The sequence below is a fragment of the Stegastes partitus genome, unplaced genomic scaffold (assembly GCF_000690725.1).
Source record: "Stegastes partitus isolate 25-593 unplaced genomic scaffold, Stegastes_partitus-1.0.2 Scaffold2525, whole genome shotgun sequence".
In the NCBI taxonomy this organism is placed as follows: Eukaryota; Metazoa; Chordata; class Actinopteri; family Pomacentridae; genus Stegastes; species Stegastes partitus.
Window position 1 is genome coordinate 29,447 of NW_007580256.1, and position 15,395 is coordinate 44,841.

General features: G+C 40.2%; 2 protein-coding genes across 2 annotated transcripts; one reads left to right on the forward strand and one right to left on the reverse strand.

Moving 5' to 3' along the window:
- On the reverse strand, nucleotides 1–5,028 carry commd5 (COMM domain containing 5). Its single transcript, XM_008305501.1, has 7 exons — nucleotides 4,782–5,028; nucleotides 3,836–3,996; nucleotides 2,828–2,856; nucleotides 2,660–2,710; nucleotides 2,407–2,502; nucleotides 2,008–2,083; nucleotides 1–343 (listed from the first exon to the last, which is right to left on the reverse strand). Exons 1-7 carry the CDS (start codon nucleotides 4,900–4,902, stop codon nucleotides 242–244), a joined length of 636 nt encoding a protein of 211 aa, XP_008303723.1. The 5' UTR covers nucleotides 4,903–5,028; the 3' UTR covers nucleotides 1–241.
- A 46-nt stretch (nucleotides 5,029–5,074) lies between these two features.
- On the forward strand, nucleotides 5,075–15,196 carry fam199x (family with sequence similarity 199, X-linked). The gene is made up of 8 exons (XM_008305502.1): nucleotides 5,075–5,143; nucleotides 7,374–7,552; nucleotides 9,335–9,554; nucleotides 9,752–9,910; nucleotides 10,099–10,260; nucleotides 11,019–11,202; nucleotides 11,403–11,506; nucleotides 12,758–15,196. The coding sequence occupies exons 2-8, from the start codon at nucleotides 7,386–7,388 to the stop codon at nucleotides 12,929–12,931; spliced, it is 1,170 nt and encodes a 389-aa protein (XP_008303724.1). The 5' UTR covers nucleotides 5,075–5,143; nucleotides 7,374–7,385; the 3' UTR covers nucleotides 12,932–15,196.
- The last annotated feature ends 199 nt before the right edge of the window (nucleotides 15,197–15,395 follow it).

Below are 15,395 nucleotides of genomic sequence, written 5' to 3' on the forward strand. Positions count from 1 at the left end.
TCTCAAATCCAACAAACACTGTATTGAAAAACACTGATATGTACAGTTTACAGTTTAAAAGAATGATACAGTCTGATTTTGTTTTTAACTACAAGTTGAGATACAGGAAGTTATCTTATCTTTTTGTCAACAGTCAAGTACGTTGGATGCCAACACCATCAGAGCATAACAGGCGGGTTATTATTATCTGTTTAGATGAGAAAAATGTACAAAACTGGGTCTCAAAAACAAAGCCGGTGCATCAGTCTTGGATCTTGAGAATGCTCCTCTTCTCCAGATCGTTCATTTCTTTGAGAATCAAAGCCACGTTGTAACGAAGTTCCTGGAATTTCGACACGGGCACCTGGAGACGGAAAACAACAATGCAGCATGAAAATAACAGCAGAGGCGGAGCTAAAATAATAATAGTAGAGCTGCACACCTGTTGGCAGGGTGTGTAACTGATGTTTAAAAATGTAAATATAGTCACTGTCAGAGTGAACAAAAACCTGCAATTACACACTGAAGCCTCTCCTCATACAGTGAAAATGGACCACAAGCAAAACAACAGGCTTTTATTTATAACTCCTCTCATTTGTGTCCCTCGCATCGCCGCGTTAAAAGCTCCAAACTGAGCGTGAGTCATCATGCGTTTGCAGCTGTATCGGAGATGACACTTGTGCTAATTAAAAGACAGAGAGCTGCGAGAAGCTGAAGCCATCTCTTCTGGGGGGTTTTATTTGCATTCTCTTTTAGTTCCAATTCCTGAGAAGCACGTATCAGGTGCAGATAAGGTGCATCCGTCAATAGAGTCTGCCCATCGGATGTTGTCGCCGCTAATCTTGTAATTCGGCTGTAATCTGATTATGTAACCGCTGGTCCGGCGTCACACATAGTAGGAGTCCTCCTCCTCCTCCTGCCTCTGTCCACATTAGCAGCCTACGTTGGAGAGGCTAAAGTCTCGAATGCAGATTTTATTCTGAAATTATGAGGCAGGTGTGGAGTATGGCGCCCCCTACTGAGGATGCATGTTTAAGTAACTTTGCAGAGTTTCTCATGTTTGTTTGCTCAGTTTTAGTTTTCAAATCAGTCATAACTAGTTGCTATCATGTTCTGTGACTACATTTATTAAATAGAAGTTAAAGAGTTACAGGCAGAATAAAAAACCTCATTTACAGTCACACTGCTGCGTCTTTGTCTTATTTGTGAACCAAGCGACGTGGATTCTTTACTCCAGTTTGATCTAAACTGTGTCAAACTATATAAGTGGCACTCGGTCAGGGGCAGGTTGGAGGTTGGACCGCAGTTAATAGACGAAACTTCAATTATTCCACTGTGATCCTATTATGTAACTGAAACAGACCTACATTAGTCCGCTGGCCAGCGACCAGCTGCTTTGACCCACAGGCTGAAGATAAACTGGGAATACGAGCTGCAGCACACAATTAACACCATGTGGGTGAAACGTAGATAATCTAATGATGCAGTCTGGAATTAATTCAGTCTGTAATTCTACCGCAGCTAATATGAGTTCTGAGGTTTTAATTGGGAGGTTTAAGGAGGATGAAATGAAGAGCTCGTGAAATGTAGACAAACACATTTTTAAAAGACAATAAATAGTATAAATAATCCTGTTTTATGTGTGTAAGAGTGAAGAGGATGATGCCGTATGTGTGTAATTGTATTTTAGACATTTTGATCCCTTTTAAAGGCTTGATTCAATGATTTATTTAGATTTATTACAACTTTAAGCTATGCCTAACACCTGTATCTGTGTGAAAGGCAAAGAAGACGCCCTCGTCAACTCCTAAAATCCATATTTCTGCTGACAAGCTACAAGATAAACAGCACAACTACCAAAAACTGTGATTTAAAGGTGAAGAGTTGAGGCATTTTTCGGTACTAGTACCAACATGGAATAATGAGACTCCTGTGGTTTGTAAACTAGATGCAAAAATTCAGAATTAAATTGTAGAGTCAAATGTAAAACCAGATGCACAATCAGGAACAAGTCAGTCGTTGATGTACCTCAAAGCGGTGAAAACTCCCGTCTGATAGTTTCATCTGCATGAGAACAGACGGCTGCAGGGCTCTGGCTAAAGAGCTGGAAAAAAACACAACGATGAAAGCAAGTAGGAAAATTATACTTATTTTTTTAAAAAAGACTTTGAAATTGTAGTTAACAATTTGACATTTTTGTCTTTGACACCAGATGCTTCTTTCTGAGGTGCTGCTCTGCTGCCTGAACCAAAGATCAGCCATCAATCACATGGTTTCTAATATGGATAATACTGAGGAAAGATCTATCAGAGAAATGTACGATTAACTCGTCACCACTGCATTATATCAGTCAGTCACAGTTATTCAGAAGAGTTACAGTCATCAGTATGTTTCTCAACATCTTCCGTCTGTTCTTCGGTGTCTCACCTCGTAGAAATGGCCACATCCACTCTCCATTTAAAGTCTGTCACTGTGGGGAGCTGAGGGTCTTTCTGGGAGGCAGCTGCTTCTAGAACTGCACGGCTAAAAGAAAGAAAAAACAAACACAAAGAGTGATCTAACACTGTATCTGACTGCAGCACTGTGTGGAAACACAGAATCTAGAATCATCTTGAAGTGTCTTTGTGGGGGACAATAAATGTACAAACATGTAAACTGTCAGATTGTAAATTCAACGCACCGATTTCCAAAAACTACGCTGCAGAAATCGGCGATGAAGTCTTCGGGTATCCTAATGACGAAACAAAACAGAAACGATGATTCCAGCATTTTCAGAGCGAGTCGTGTTTATTAGAAGAAGGAATAATAATGAATGAAAACAGAGAAATGGGAGAATGATGGTCCTTGCCTTAGTTCTCTTAGATCTTCCTTAAATGCCTAAAAAAGACACAAACAAAATGTTAATTCATATTTTACTTAAGTTAAAATACAATCACAGTGTACAAGGTGAAGTTAAACATTTACTTAAAAAAGGGTGTCTTAATTTTTTAGGATGATTAACTTCCTGCTCAGAAATATTTAATCAGAGATAGAAAAGTGCATTTACTTATTTTAGAGCAAAACCGAGTTACTTGTACTTTATTGTGCTGCTTTATACTACATCAACTCCACTGCAATTCAGAGACAAATATTACTTCTAACTCCTCTAAATATGTCTAATGACTTTAGTTACTTTGCAGATTTAGTTCACTAACACCAAACATAATCAGCAAATAAAACTTAGTTTTAAGGTAAAACTTTATTGATCCCTCAGAGGAAATTCACACACTAACTAGCAGATGAACTTATAAAATAGTTCAATTTCCTTTATCTGCTCCAATCTTAAAGTGATGCACACGTTAATGCATCAATAAATAATAAAATAATACAATACACATTATTCTGAAATGTGCAGGTACTTTTACTTTTAGCACTTGGAATATATTTTGATGCTTTTATCACTTTAGCACATTTTTAATCATATTACACTTTGTTGTGCATTCTGTACTTTTTCTTATTTCTTATTCAATTGTATGGTCACTTTGCTCGGCTTACTACTGTAACAACAGAATATCTCCATGGGGATCAATAAAGTATTTCTATTTTATTCTATACTATTTTTATACTTTCATGTAAATAAAATGTTAATGTGTGACCTCTTTGGCATTAGTACTTTTACTTAAATACAACATCTGAATACTTCTTCCACCTCTGTCAGCTCTACTGAGGTGCCCCAGTGACCCATCACAGTGTGACTATGACCCGGCATGAACACCAGGACCCTGAGACTGAAGCGTCTAAATGGAATTCATCATAAAATGCACACTACAACAGTGTGTTTCAGTATAAAACCTCTAGTGCTTCAACACCAGCTCACCTCCTGTTTAAGTAGCGGCGTTGGGATGCGGATGGCCTCAGACAGAACTCTGTGCATCCCGGCTATGATGTGACTGAGCCTATCCTGCGGGATGACGCTGCTCTCTGCGATCGACTTCATCACCTCTCTGCAGTCCTTCCCCTCCAGAGCACTGACCACAGCTGGATAGAAGACAACCCACAGACACATCCAATAGACAGAGGCACCGGGGAGGTCACTATTCTCTTAGATTTTTCTGGATGCCCTGCATAGAGGCTGACTTCACGCAATGTCCTTCTCACAGTCAAAGAAACTGTGCCGAGGTGTGCCAGGTCTGAAGCACTCGCCTCTCGAACACTACACTACGCTGTACCAAGAACAGAGACACTAGGGTTCATTTCATACCTCCTGATTGTTGCTATAACTGCATTTCCACAGAGTTCTAGTTGCTCACTGATTTTCCTGTAACCTCTTTCATCTTTGTGAAGTCTCACAAGCAGGTATTTTAGTTCCCTTTAGACTCCATGTGGAGCCAAGATGCAGACATGTAGATAGACACAACCCAGAAAGTTGTTGTGTTCACAGCTTATTTTATAACTGTGTTCATACAGTTAGGATAATTGAAAATCACATGCTGCTCAGTTTAGTTTCAGTGATCACATGTTTTCTTTGCTGCATTGAGCTGTCTACTTTGGTTGCTGTATTTTCAGTATACTCTTTATTAAGTACACGTTCTTGATTGGGGGAATACTGTCCTTGTTAGCTTAAAAATAATGCAATTATTGTGCGATAATAGATTTTTGAATCATTTGGTTATATTGCGCAGGGGTTTACTCACTTCTGTTGTATTTAAACAGACAGACATGCTGTACAGATAACTGCAATAAAATACATTATGAACAACAACGTTTAGGATAGCTGGTTTAGAGAGAGAGAGTTAAATCATATCGTGGCTAATTTTCTTTACCTTTGAGTATTTTTCTGAAAAGCTCCTGGTCCACATCCTTCAGGTTTTTCGACATCGACTCTATTTCTAGCGGTATTCTTCCTCCCAGGAAGGAAGGGTCCTTTGCGTGGCTGGAAGACATCACTAACGGAGCAGTAACATGCAGCGTGAACAGACAGCAGAATTAGAAATGTAAGAACAACCGTCTGTGTTGTGTTTTCTGCCAGTTTTTTCTGTTGATGCGACAACTTCCGCCTTCATGTCACATGACCCGCGGGATCTTCCGGGAGTCTCGCGGTGACAGCTCTGCTGAGATCATCGACGGAAAAGAAAGGATTCGCAAATGGAGGTGGCAGAAATGGTCGCTGTTTAAACGACAAAAGGTTGGTATTTTACCGTCGATGGCTTCTTAATTTCAACCTCACCTGATCGGTGAACCGCTGTGGTTTGTTATCGCGGGGAAAATATCACTTATCTGCGGGTTTGTGGTCGGTGAAGGCTACGTGGAGATTTGGAGCGTTAGCAACCAGCTAACGACGCTAGCTGGTGTTGTGTTGTCACAGGCTTAATGTTCACGTTTTCTAAACACGGCGCGGTTTACGTAACTTATTCTCAAGCTAATGTAGCTAGCTTCTTTCCATGTTGGACTTTTATTTCCCTTTCCCTTTTATTCGTGGCGTTATCTTTACAGTGACTTACAGCATTTCACGCTGTTTACGAGAGTTGAATGCGTAAAGTATGCGCTATCTAACAGTGTCAACAATTAGCACGAGCGATGTCGCTAACACACTTAGCAGGTAGAAGACAACATCGCGAGTTTGTAGTTTAATTAGCCTTTAATTAAGCCATTAAACCAACGTTTTCTCTCTAGTAAATGTCCTCCTGGCTTTATATGCTTTACAGGTTTTATTACTCGCTAATATTTAAATAAAATAAAGTTTTTCCTTTGAGTAACTGTGCGATGTTATTATTGTAGGTACAAACAGTAAAGCGCAGTTAAACGAAATCCTTTAAAAACATTCAAATGGATCATAGTTTTTTGTCTCCTTTATGTGCCAATGTGATGCCATATACACCATATACTGTGATTTTAGTCTTGCCTTACTGTTGATTTTAATCATTTTGTAGGTTTATTATGATGAGTGCAAAATAACTCAGCTTATTACTATTATTATTATTATTATTATTATTTTTGTTGTTGTTGTTATTATTGTACTGTGGTGCGATAACGCAACATAGAAAGAAGTACAGTTATTTTACTGGATGCAGAGTTCATCCCAAATGATCAGCAGCTGAATTTTGTAGGAAATAATCACTTCAACCCAATAAAACGAGATAAAATGTCACATCAAATACATGATTGTGCTCATTTTCCTCTTAAAAAAAAATAAAATTCTGCAAGCCTGTTAGAGTTTGGGGGTAAGAAAGAAAAGCTAATGTTTCATTTCAGTCAATTGCAATAAATATTTGTCAATTTCCTGTTGAGAAAATGGGTTAATGTGAATGTAAACACCTTACATTGAATTTAACCGCTTTAGCCTATTTATCAGAATACACAGGTGTTGATTTTAATGTTAGCTCAACAATGATAATACAGACGTGTATATACATAAAATATAAAATAGGATACATGAATGAGTTCACCCTGATGCACGTTAAACAAAGAAAGCAGTTAAAACCCAGAGGAGTATAAAGGGAGACCAGGCTGAGTCACTGCACCGTACTGAGGTTAAGGTTCCCAGTGGCTGGCTCAGACTGGGTTTTACTGGACGGGCCTCCCACGGTAGGTCTGTCTGCCCTTGAAGCAGGCTGCTGGGAGCCCACTGGTTGGGGGCGGTGGTGGTAGACAGCAGGTAATGGGTGTTTTTAGGCCTTGAAGGAGATATGAAACGTTGTCTTTGAGCCAGACATGGAGAATGCTTGTGGTCTGTTTATGCAGCTGAAGTTTGCTTTTTATTATGTGCATCAGTTACTTTTAAGTGAACGTGATGAACATTCTATCAAATGCTTCTCCTATAGCTGTTGATTAAGTGTCTATCATGGCTACATTTTGCTTTTTCACACAGACCGAATGCCCGTCCAAAGTACACATTTGTTACCAGTGAAAAACAGAAGAAAATGTTACTCTTTAATTTAAAAAAATGATATAATCGTCTCTATTTTCCTGAAACTTCCAAACATTTACAGTAAAAAGAACTCTCAGACCTAAAGGGATGCTTCATCAACTTTATTACCAGCACAGAGATGGAGTATTTATGTTGAGGACAAGAATGATTTTTTTAAACTGTGCTGTATGTCGTTAACTAAAGAGGCCCAACAGAATTTGTCTGCACTTGTAGTTAGTTGTCTAGCTAATGTTTGCTAACACAAATATTCAAAACCTCAGTTGTGTGTTTGTTGTCTAAACTCTGCCACCAACAATTCTGTTTACAAAAAACTTTAAATTACATAATTATATGGACACAGCCACAAACACTACACGCTGTGTTTGTGGAGCTTTCTTTGAAAGTCCGATGTGTTTATTCTACCATGTGGTAATTATTGAGGCTGTAGCTGTATTGAAAGGCACCCTGTTATTTTTGTCTTATCGTTGCCTCTTCTCCTCTTTGTCAGGTACACCTCACCATGTCTGAATCTCTGTATGAGAAGTTTTTGGCGCCGGAGGAGCCTTTCCCTCTCCTCTCCCAAAGAGCCAACCTCAGCGATGTGGGAACCCTGGATGTCAGTGACTTCGGCTGTCAGCTCTCGTCTTGCCACAGAACGGATCCTTTGCACCGTTTCCACAGTAACAGGCGAGTAGAGCGTGTGTGTTTGTGTGTGTTCATACATGTTAGTCACCTGGCTGTGAGGTAAGCTGACTCTCAGGAGATGAAAGATCAGCCATTACAGCAAACGCTGCTGCAAATGGCACCTTACTGTGCTGCTGAGAAATGCTAATGTTCTTGTCAAGTCGCTCATTTTATGCTGATAGTGGCCGTAAATACATCTGTACAGTGGAAGTGCTTTAGTATGAATATATTAAGCTTATATGTTTAATCCAGACATACAGGACAAGGCTGGCTGTAAGACACACGTTTTGCAGTTGTTGTTTAAAAACTTCAGGCTTTCCCCTATCCAAAATCTGTCACTGTTAGAGGAGTAGATTTTATCTGTATTATCTCCAAGGATTTGATTTGCAAGCAGTAGTTAGTCATCAAACATCTTCACACTTAGTAACGCAATATATCAATAAATAACAACAACAGTAAAGTCATTTTAGGACAGTAGTCGATAGATAATACTAGTAGAAAAGATGGATAATAACTACACTGTGAAAGTGGCAAGAAAATAAACGTATTCTTCTATAAAATGCAGTGTCTCATGGGACAAAAGATCCCAAGTATCTGCTGGTTTTAGCTGGACGTCGATAGATATGTTTTTGTTTTTTGCAGATACTGATACCAGGTGTTAGTATTTAAGGAGACCTTTGACTGAGATTCCAAACCGTGGAGCTAAAACACATTTGTAGTGAAAATAAAAACTCTAGAATAAGACAAAACTTTGCTGAAATGCTTTTATTTATCTTTGACGTGTGTCTGATTAAAAAGGAGCTTTTCCAGATTTATTCTTCAGTTTCCACGGCGTGGAGCAAATCAGATTAGATCAGTGCTTTGGGTGGGATTACAGATTCACTCCGGATAAGGAGAGGCGGCTGCTTCAGAGCCAAAGTGGTGCATTTTTACATTCATTTACTTTATTGGGAATCAGTTTTTAGAAGTTAGAACACCGACAATTAGAAAAACTTTGAATGCTGGATAAGGTCATTTGTCAGGTTGAAAATCTGTCGATGTTTTTGATCATTTTTGAAAGTATTAAAACTGTGTTTATGATGGATGTGACTTTATTATTATGTGTGGGGATGTGAGGCTGGACAGATGTGCGTGATCGCCCTCTAAATGCCAAAGAACCACATTTAACATGTAGCTGTGCGTCTTCTTGTCGTCTTTATAATTCTCTTCAGTAAAGTGGAAGGAGTCTAACATGTTCCATGAGTTACTGTGTGGATATTTACAGATTACAGCCCGTGCGTAGTGATTCCACTGCCAAAAGCCTCTGGCACTGATAATTGCTGCTATTAGGAAACTGTAAGAGCAGCATTTTAGCCTCTTCATTTGAAGGCTTAGTTATCCTCACTGGACTGACTCCTGCATCTTGGTTTTTTGTTTGTAATATCCTTTTGTTAAGATGGACTTTGTTTTGTGTTTCTCAAAGATTCAGTTGTTTGAAAGGCTTCTACTCATCTGTATTCTGTATGAACAGCACTCCCTCCTGTACACAACAAACACACATGACTGCAGCTCTTGCACAAAGAACGCTGCACTTTAGCTTCACTACCTCCTCATTACTTAGTTTTTTTAAAGAATGTTTTTTTGTTATTGCAGTCTTGTGAAACAGACACTTTGCATTTCACTGCACATATCGTATGAGCATGTGACAAACAGAACTCCTGAATTTTGAATCTTATCTGGGAGACGATCAGCACAGTTTTCCAGAAATGACTCAAATCATTGAGTCCGACTGTTTGCTCTCTCCAGGTGGAACCTCACGTCCTGTGGGACCAGCGTTGCGAGCTCAGAGTGCAGCGAGGAGCTTTTCTCCTCCGTGTCTGTGGGGGATCAGGACGACTGCTACTCCCTCCTGGATGACCAAGAACTAACGTCACTGGATTTGTTTCCTGAGGGCAGCGTTTGCAGCGATGTGTCCTCCTCCATCAGCACATACTGGGACTGGTCTGACAGCGAATTCGAGTGGCAGGTAGGTTATTAGCTGGTCTGTGGGCCAATTTTACCTTTGATTTTTACATATTAGAAGTGCTTAATATATATTCTGTACGTACTATATGCTTTGAGCCATCAGAACATGGATGGATGGGTTTTTTTTCACATCTAACTGTGACTGCGAACCCTTTCTTCACACCTTATTGTTGATCTGTCCTTATTGTTGTCTCCCAGTTGCCAGGAAGTGACATTGCCAGCGGCAGTGATGTCCTCTCTGACATAATCCCGAGTGTGCCGAGTTCACCGTGTTTGTTTTCTAAGAGGAAGCCGAAGCCTCACCCTCATCGCAACCTGGATGAGCTGCCTTGGAGTGCCATGACCAACGATGAACAGGTAAACAAAGCCAACGCACCTTTTTGTGCTCAGAATTAGCACTAGTGCCGCTGAAAAGCTCAGTCATGCCGCTATTTTTGCATTGTTTTGCAGAATGTGTCAAGGTTTTCTCTGGTAATGCATAATGATAGACTGACAGTGACGCCCGGACGACAGAGACAAACCCGTGTGTGTTTTTCTGCTTTCAGGTGGAGTACATTGAGTACCTGAGTCGGAAGGTGAGCACAGAGATGGGCCTGAGAGAGCAGCTGGACATCATCAAGATCATCGATCCCTGTGCTCAGATTTCTCCCACCGACAGCGAGTTCATCATCGAGCTCAACTGTCTCACTGATGAGAAACTCAAACAGGTGAGGACCGACCCTGAAACCCACTGAAAACTACCGTAGGATACTTTTACGTCACACGTAGCCTCGTACTGAGATCAATCAAGTGATTAATTGATTAATTTCTGTATTTGTTTGTCATTTTTATGAGCATTAAAGTCTACATTTGCTGATTCCATCATCTCTTATGCAAAGATTTTATGATTTTGTTTGCCATAAAGGAGAAAAAACTAAGCACATAACCTCTTAATTGGATTGATCGAGGGATTCATTGATTAGTTTCTGATTAGTTTAAGCATAACTGAAATCAAGAAATTAGATGAAGTCACCTTTTGATATTTTTTTGGACATCTTCTTATTGTTTTTATTGACACTGTTGATCAAAGAAATAATCAACCATTAATGAATAAACATTAGTCAGTATTTGCAGCCTGAGACCAAACTCTGAGTAATCAAAGTAAAAAACATTTTAAATTGACTCATGTATAATATATAACAGCTGTCGTTATGGATTTTTTTTCCTTCACTGTCACTGTTTCATGAGCATCAAAGTCTGATTACTGACAGTTTAGAATTTTATGCTGTAAATGCCGGTGAAGAGTGAAGTTAAATGCATGTTTGTCATTTAAGGCCACAATCAGCAAACCAGAGGTGACTTAACACGTCCATTATCTCTGTATGTCAAACCCTCGGTTAAAGAAAAGTTGAGTTTGCGTGCAGTGCATTAGTTTCCTCTCTGATTTCGCTGAATTCTCTGTTATTGACCTGCGTGACGTCATCAGGTGCGTAACTACATCAGAGAGCACAGCCCGAGGCAGCGAGCCAGCAGCACCAGGGAGAGCTGGAAGAGGAGCAGCCACAGCAGCGCCAGTACAGGCGGCGTCAGCGGAGCCAGCAGCAGTAACGCCAGCATGGTCAGCTCCGCCAGCTCCTCCACCGGCTCCACGGCCTCCAACTCTGTAGCAGGTAGGATGTGACGCTGTTGACCTGCACTAAAGTGACAGTGATGGTGACACCAGCAGAGGAGCCTGCAGGAATGTCACAGATCCAGAGAGGCACATCAAGTGTTGAAATAATAATAATAAAAAAAAGTAACAAGCACAGTTTGTTTGTTTTTTACATCTTCCTGGTTGTAACACTGTTTCTCATATGGTCTTGTGTTCCAGGTGGAACAGCCTCAGCCTGCAGTGGCAGCAGTGTGGCCAACATCAGCCGAGCTCACAGCGATGGCAACCTGTCCAGCGCTGCAGAACGCATACGAGACTCTAAAGTAAGAAACATGAACGTGTCTATGTAAAAATGATTTGTATAACATCCATATTGTCCTGGTTATCAATGTGATTCCAGTGTGATGCTTTTATTACATGAAGTGTTTCTGACACACGGACATGACAAAAAACTTTTTTACAGGCTTCTTAGTCAAAGTATTGATCAGGCCCAAAACTATTAATCAGAGACTTCTAGTACTGATGGTTTGATGAAATTCAAAGTAAGAGACTCCTAAACAGGATTTCTAGAATTTTGACTTTTCATAATTAGAATGAGAATAAACATGATCGACTGCAACATTGATGTTTATAATGAGCTCCGCTCATAGAAAAGTCTCCGCTAATATGAAACAGCTCATGTAGATACAGTCTCATGGTTTCAGCTTCAGTAAATCCAACATAAGACCTGATTTCACTCTCTTCAGATATTTCTTGGTCATCTGAGCTGTTGCTCTGCAGTCAGTAAATGGAGACTAGAAGCTGCCTGGTTATAGCCTCTACCTTAGCCTGAGGCGTTTATTGAACATTGGTAAACTGTTCTGTGTATTGATAAGTCGATGTGGATACAACTTAAAGAAGAACATTATTTTAAGTCATATTTTGATGCAAAGACGGCTGCATTAGCAGGAATGTAGCACAACATGAACATGAAAGCAGTGCTCTGCTTATTTAAATCTGAAAGTGCCAAACAAAAGTGTCTCTACAATCAATAATCATGACCACAATATTACAATCAAGCAGCTCTGTACCACAGAAACTATCATTCAGCAGCATTACGGGGACGCTTCACAAACACAGCAGAGCTTTATGTTGGCCTGTCATCATGAAACCACTGTTAACTGTTGCCTAATCATTTGTCGTGAGGAGAATGATCAGATATGGCTGGTCTAAGTGATTTAGCAAATTTCACGAGCTCAGTGTGACTGAATATGTTTTTCAGATTCACACACTGTAATTGTCACTCTTGTGAAATATGCTTTCAGTGTGGATCCTGTCTGTCATTAGCAAGTACAGCAGCACTGTCAGGCTGAGGTGGACAACACACACAGAGGGCAGGAAAGACAGGATCTGACTTTGACTTTATTTTGTCCTGGATCAGCTGTGATTCTTCACATTGATCCAGAACATTTCTAGTCACAGCTATAATCCTGGGCTGTTTCTCACCAAACTCTACCACATACATGTCAGTTTTCCTGTAACAAATACATTCTAGGTGTCCTCACTAACTCCTCTCCTCCCTTCCTGTCCTACAGAAACGTTCGAAGCAGCGTAAGCTCCAGCAGAAAGCGCTCCGGAAGCGTCAGCTGAAAGAGCAGCGACAGGCTCGAAAGGAGCGACTCAGCGGCCTGTTTCTGAACGAGGAGGTGCTGTCGCTACGGGTGACGGAGGAAGACGACCACGGTGACGACCTGGACATACTGATGTGACACCAGTGAATCAATCAGTGCTCCCTCTACGCCTGCTCTCTCGCCACCTAGCCAGTAGCATAGAGCTTATAGACCGCGCTAACCCACATCGCTGCATGCATCGGCTCTGAATAGGCTAACACGCTTAGAATGCATTTTGTAAGAGTAACGTGCCAGGCAGTATTAGCTTCTAGTCGCCGATAACTTAGCTTAACATATTGTTTGCTTACAGTAGTGCTTCAAATGCTAGCTGCTGCTATTCTTACCAAGCTAGTCACAGTAACGATGCTAAAACACTGCTAATGCTTTGATAAGACTCAGTCTAGCCTGCTGCTAGCCAAAGGAGGCTAACGCTGCAACAGCCTAGAAGCTCGCAGACACAAATGAACCTACACTACTAAACACAGTTATTTCAGCTTAATACAGTAAACAAGAGGATTGCTTCTAGATGCTGTGACATCAGCGTATGTATTCACTGCTACTAATACAGCCACCACAGGCAGGAGGACAGATCAGGGAAGAGAAGCAGAGTTTGGCGGTTTTTGTTTCTTCACACCACCACAGAGGGAACTTTAGGAACGATTTGGTGGCATTTTGGCTAATTTGCAAACAATCGACAGGACGTTATCTGCGCTTGCCAAACTCTGTTCGTCTGTGGATCAGGTTAAACTGCTGCAGCAGCGAAGAATTCCTCAAGTCGTAGTCGATGTAGTGTGAATGTAAGGTGTCGGGGTTAACACGGCAGTAGACTTAATCTAAATGTGAGCGCTCTTATTGTGACGAGTTCGAGGGACTCAACGCAGAATCTTGACATTCAAACCTCACTTTTTTTCTAACAGTGAATACTTGAAGACTAATTTCAGGGAAAAAAAAAAAAGATTGTTAGTGTTGGAAAATAATAAAAAACTTACAAACGATGAAAGCTGAAGAGGTTTCTAGGTGTGAAAACTGAAGCGAGCTGGTCTGTCTTTCTATCCGCTGAGTGTCGTGGTCCCATTTCACTACCAAGGCTTAGAGGGAGCACTGAAACACTGCATGTTTAAATCGTCACCCACACCGAGTCCCCGTGTGGTCCAGTAACTAACAACTCGCGTCATCATTTGCATACACCTGTTAAAATAGCTTATCTGTGTTGTAAATAAATGATAAGTAACATCATATTTACTGCTTGCTTTCAAGTTTTCCTTTGTGATAAAGATTTAATTTTTTTTCCTTTTGTGTGTAAATATTACGACGACATAGTGAACTAATTGGTCATCACAGCTCCAACGCTTTAAACTGTCGCTGTTCTTTTGCTATTTTTTGAGTCTTACTTTGATGCGTTTCTGACATGTTTGATTTTTGTGTTTGTTTTTTTCCTGCTAACACTCCTACCTGAATGATTTAATCGTCACGATGAGGTTTCTGAGCGTTGCTTAAAGTCTTATTAGAAGTTTTTACTGATCACTTTGTACTGTATCACTGGATTGGTTTTGGCGCTAAAAACTTAAGCTGGTTTCTTAAGCATCTAACTTTGAGCCAACAACTCAGATTTCAGAGATGTGCACAGTTTGCTCCAGTAAGATTTTTCAAAGGAGAAACACAACAGAGCAGCTGTTGGTGGAGTCGTAGCTACCCTGCTGTTTTCTGATTTGCTAGATTTTGTTTCTTTGTGTTGCTTTTCTTTGTTTCTTCTCCTCCTGTTAACTTGTAAACTCTTTCCCGCAGCTCCTCGGCTGTAACGTGATGAACCGCTGCAGTTATTGCTGTCGTTTCTAATACTTTCTGTGTGCTGAGCTTCGGCTCTTCTCTCTGTCTCGTGTATAAAATCATTACAAAACTACAGCAATTATGTTAAAAGAAAAAAAAACAAAAACAACTGCTTTACGTATTCTGTAGCAATGAATTAGTAAAACTCTATTTTGAGAAATAAGATAATTTTGAAAAAAAAAATCAAAACAAGTGTGATGCAACAAAGTTCTGAGGTACCGTGTAACTGCTGACGATGAATGGTGTTAAACATGCTTCAGCAAAAGTTCAGTCTGTATGAACAGAACTTTTTGACGGAGAAAGTTCCACTACATCCATCAGTGTCATTAATAATAATAAACTCCACCAGACAGCTACGATAACAGTCGGTACACGTGTTGGTTCTTTACAGAACATTATGGAACAGTGTGTCCTGAACTTGTCTTATTGAGCAGCAGAGAAACCCTGTTAGAGCTGAAGGGAGACTGAATGCAGTCTGATATGTTGTGAACTTGACAAATAAACATACCTTGTTGCATCCTGAGGTTTTTTCTGCAAGTGTGGGTTTGTTTTTTTGACTTGATCGAGCTACAAGGTTTTATATAAGTGAACCAAAAACCAAGAGGCTGGTCTGTAATCCAGGCTTGAATAGATGTTTTTATTTTAAAATGTTTTTGTTGTACATTAATAATCATTTCTGTCCTTTAATTAGGGTCCGAGCACCCAAAAGGGTGCGAAGACCCTATTGGAACTGCTC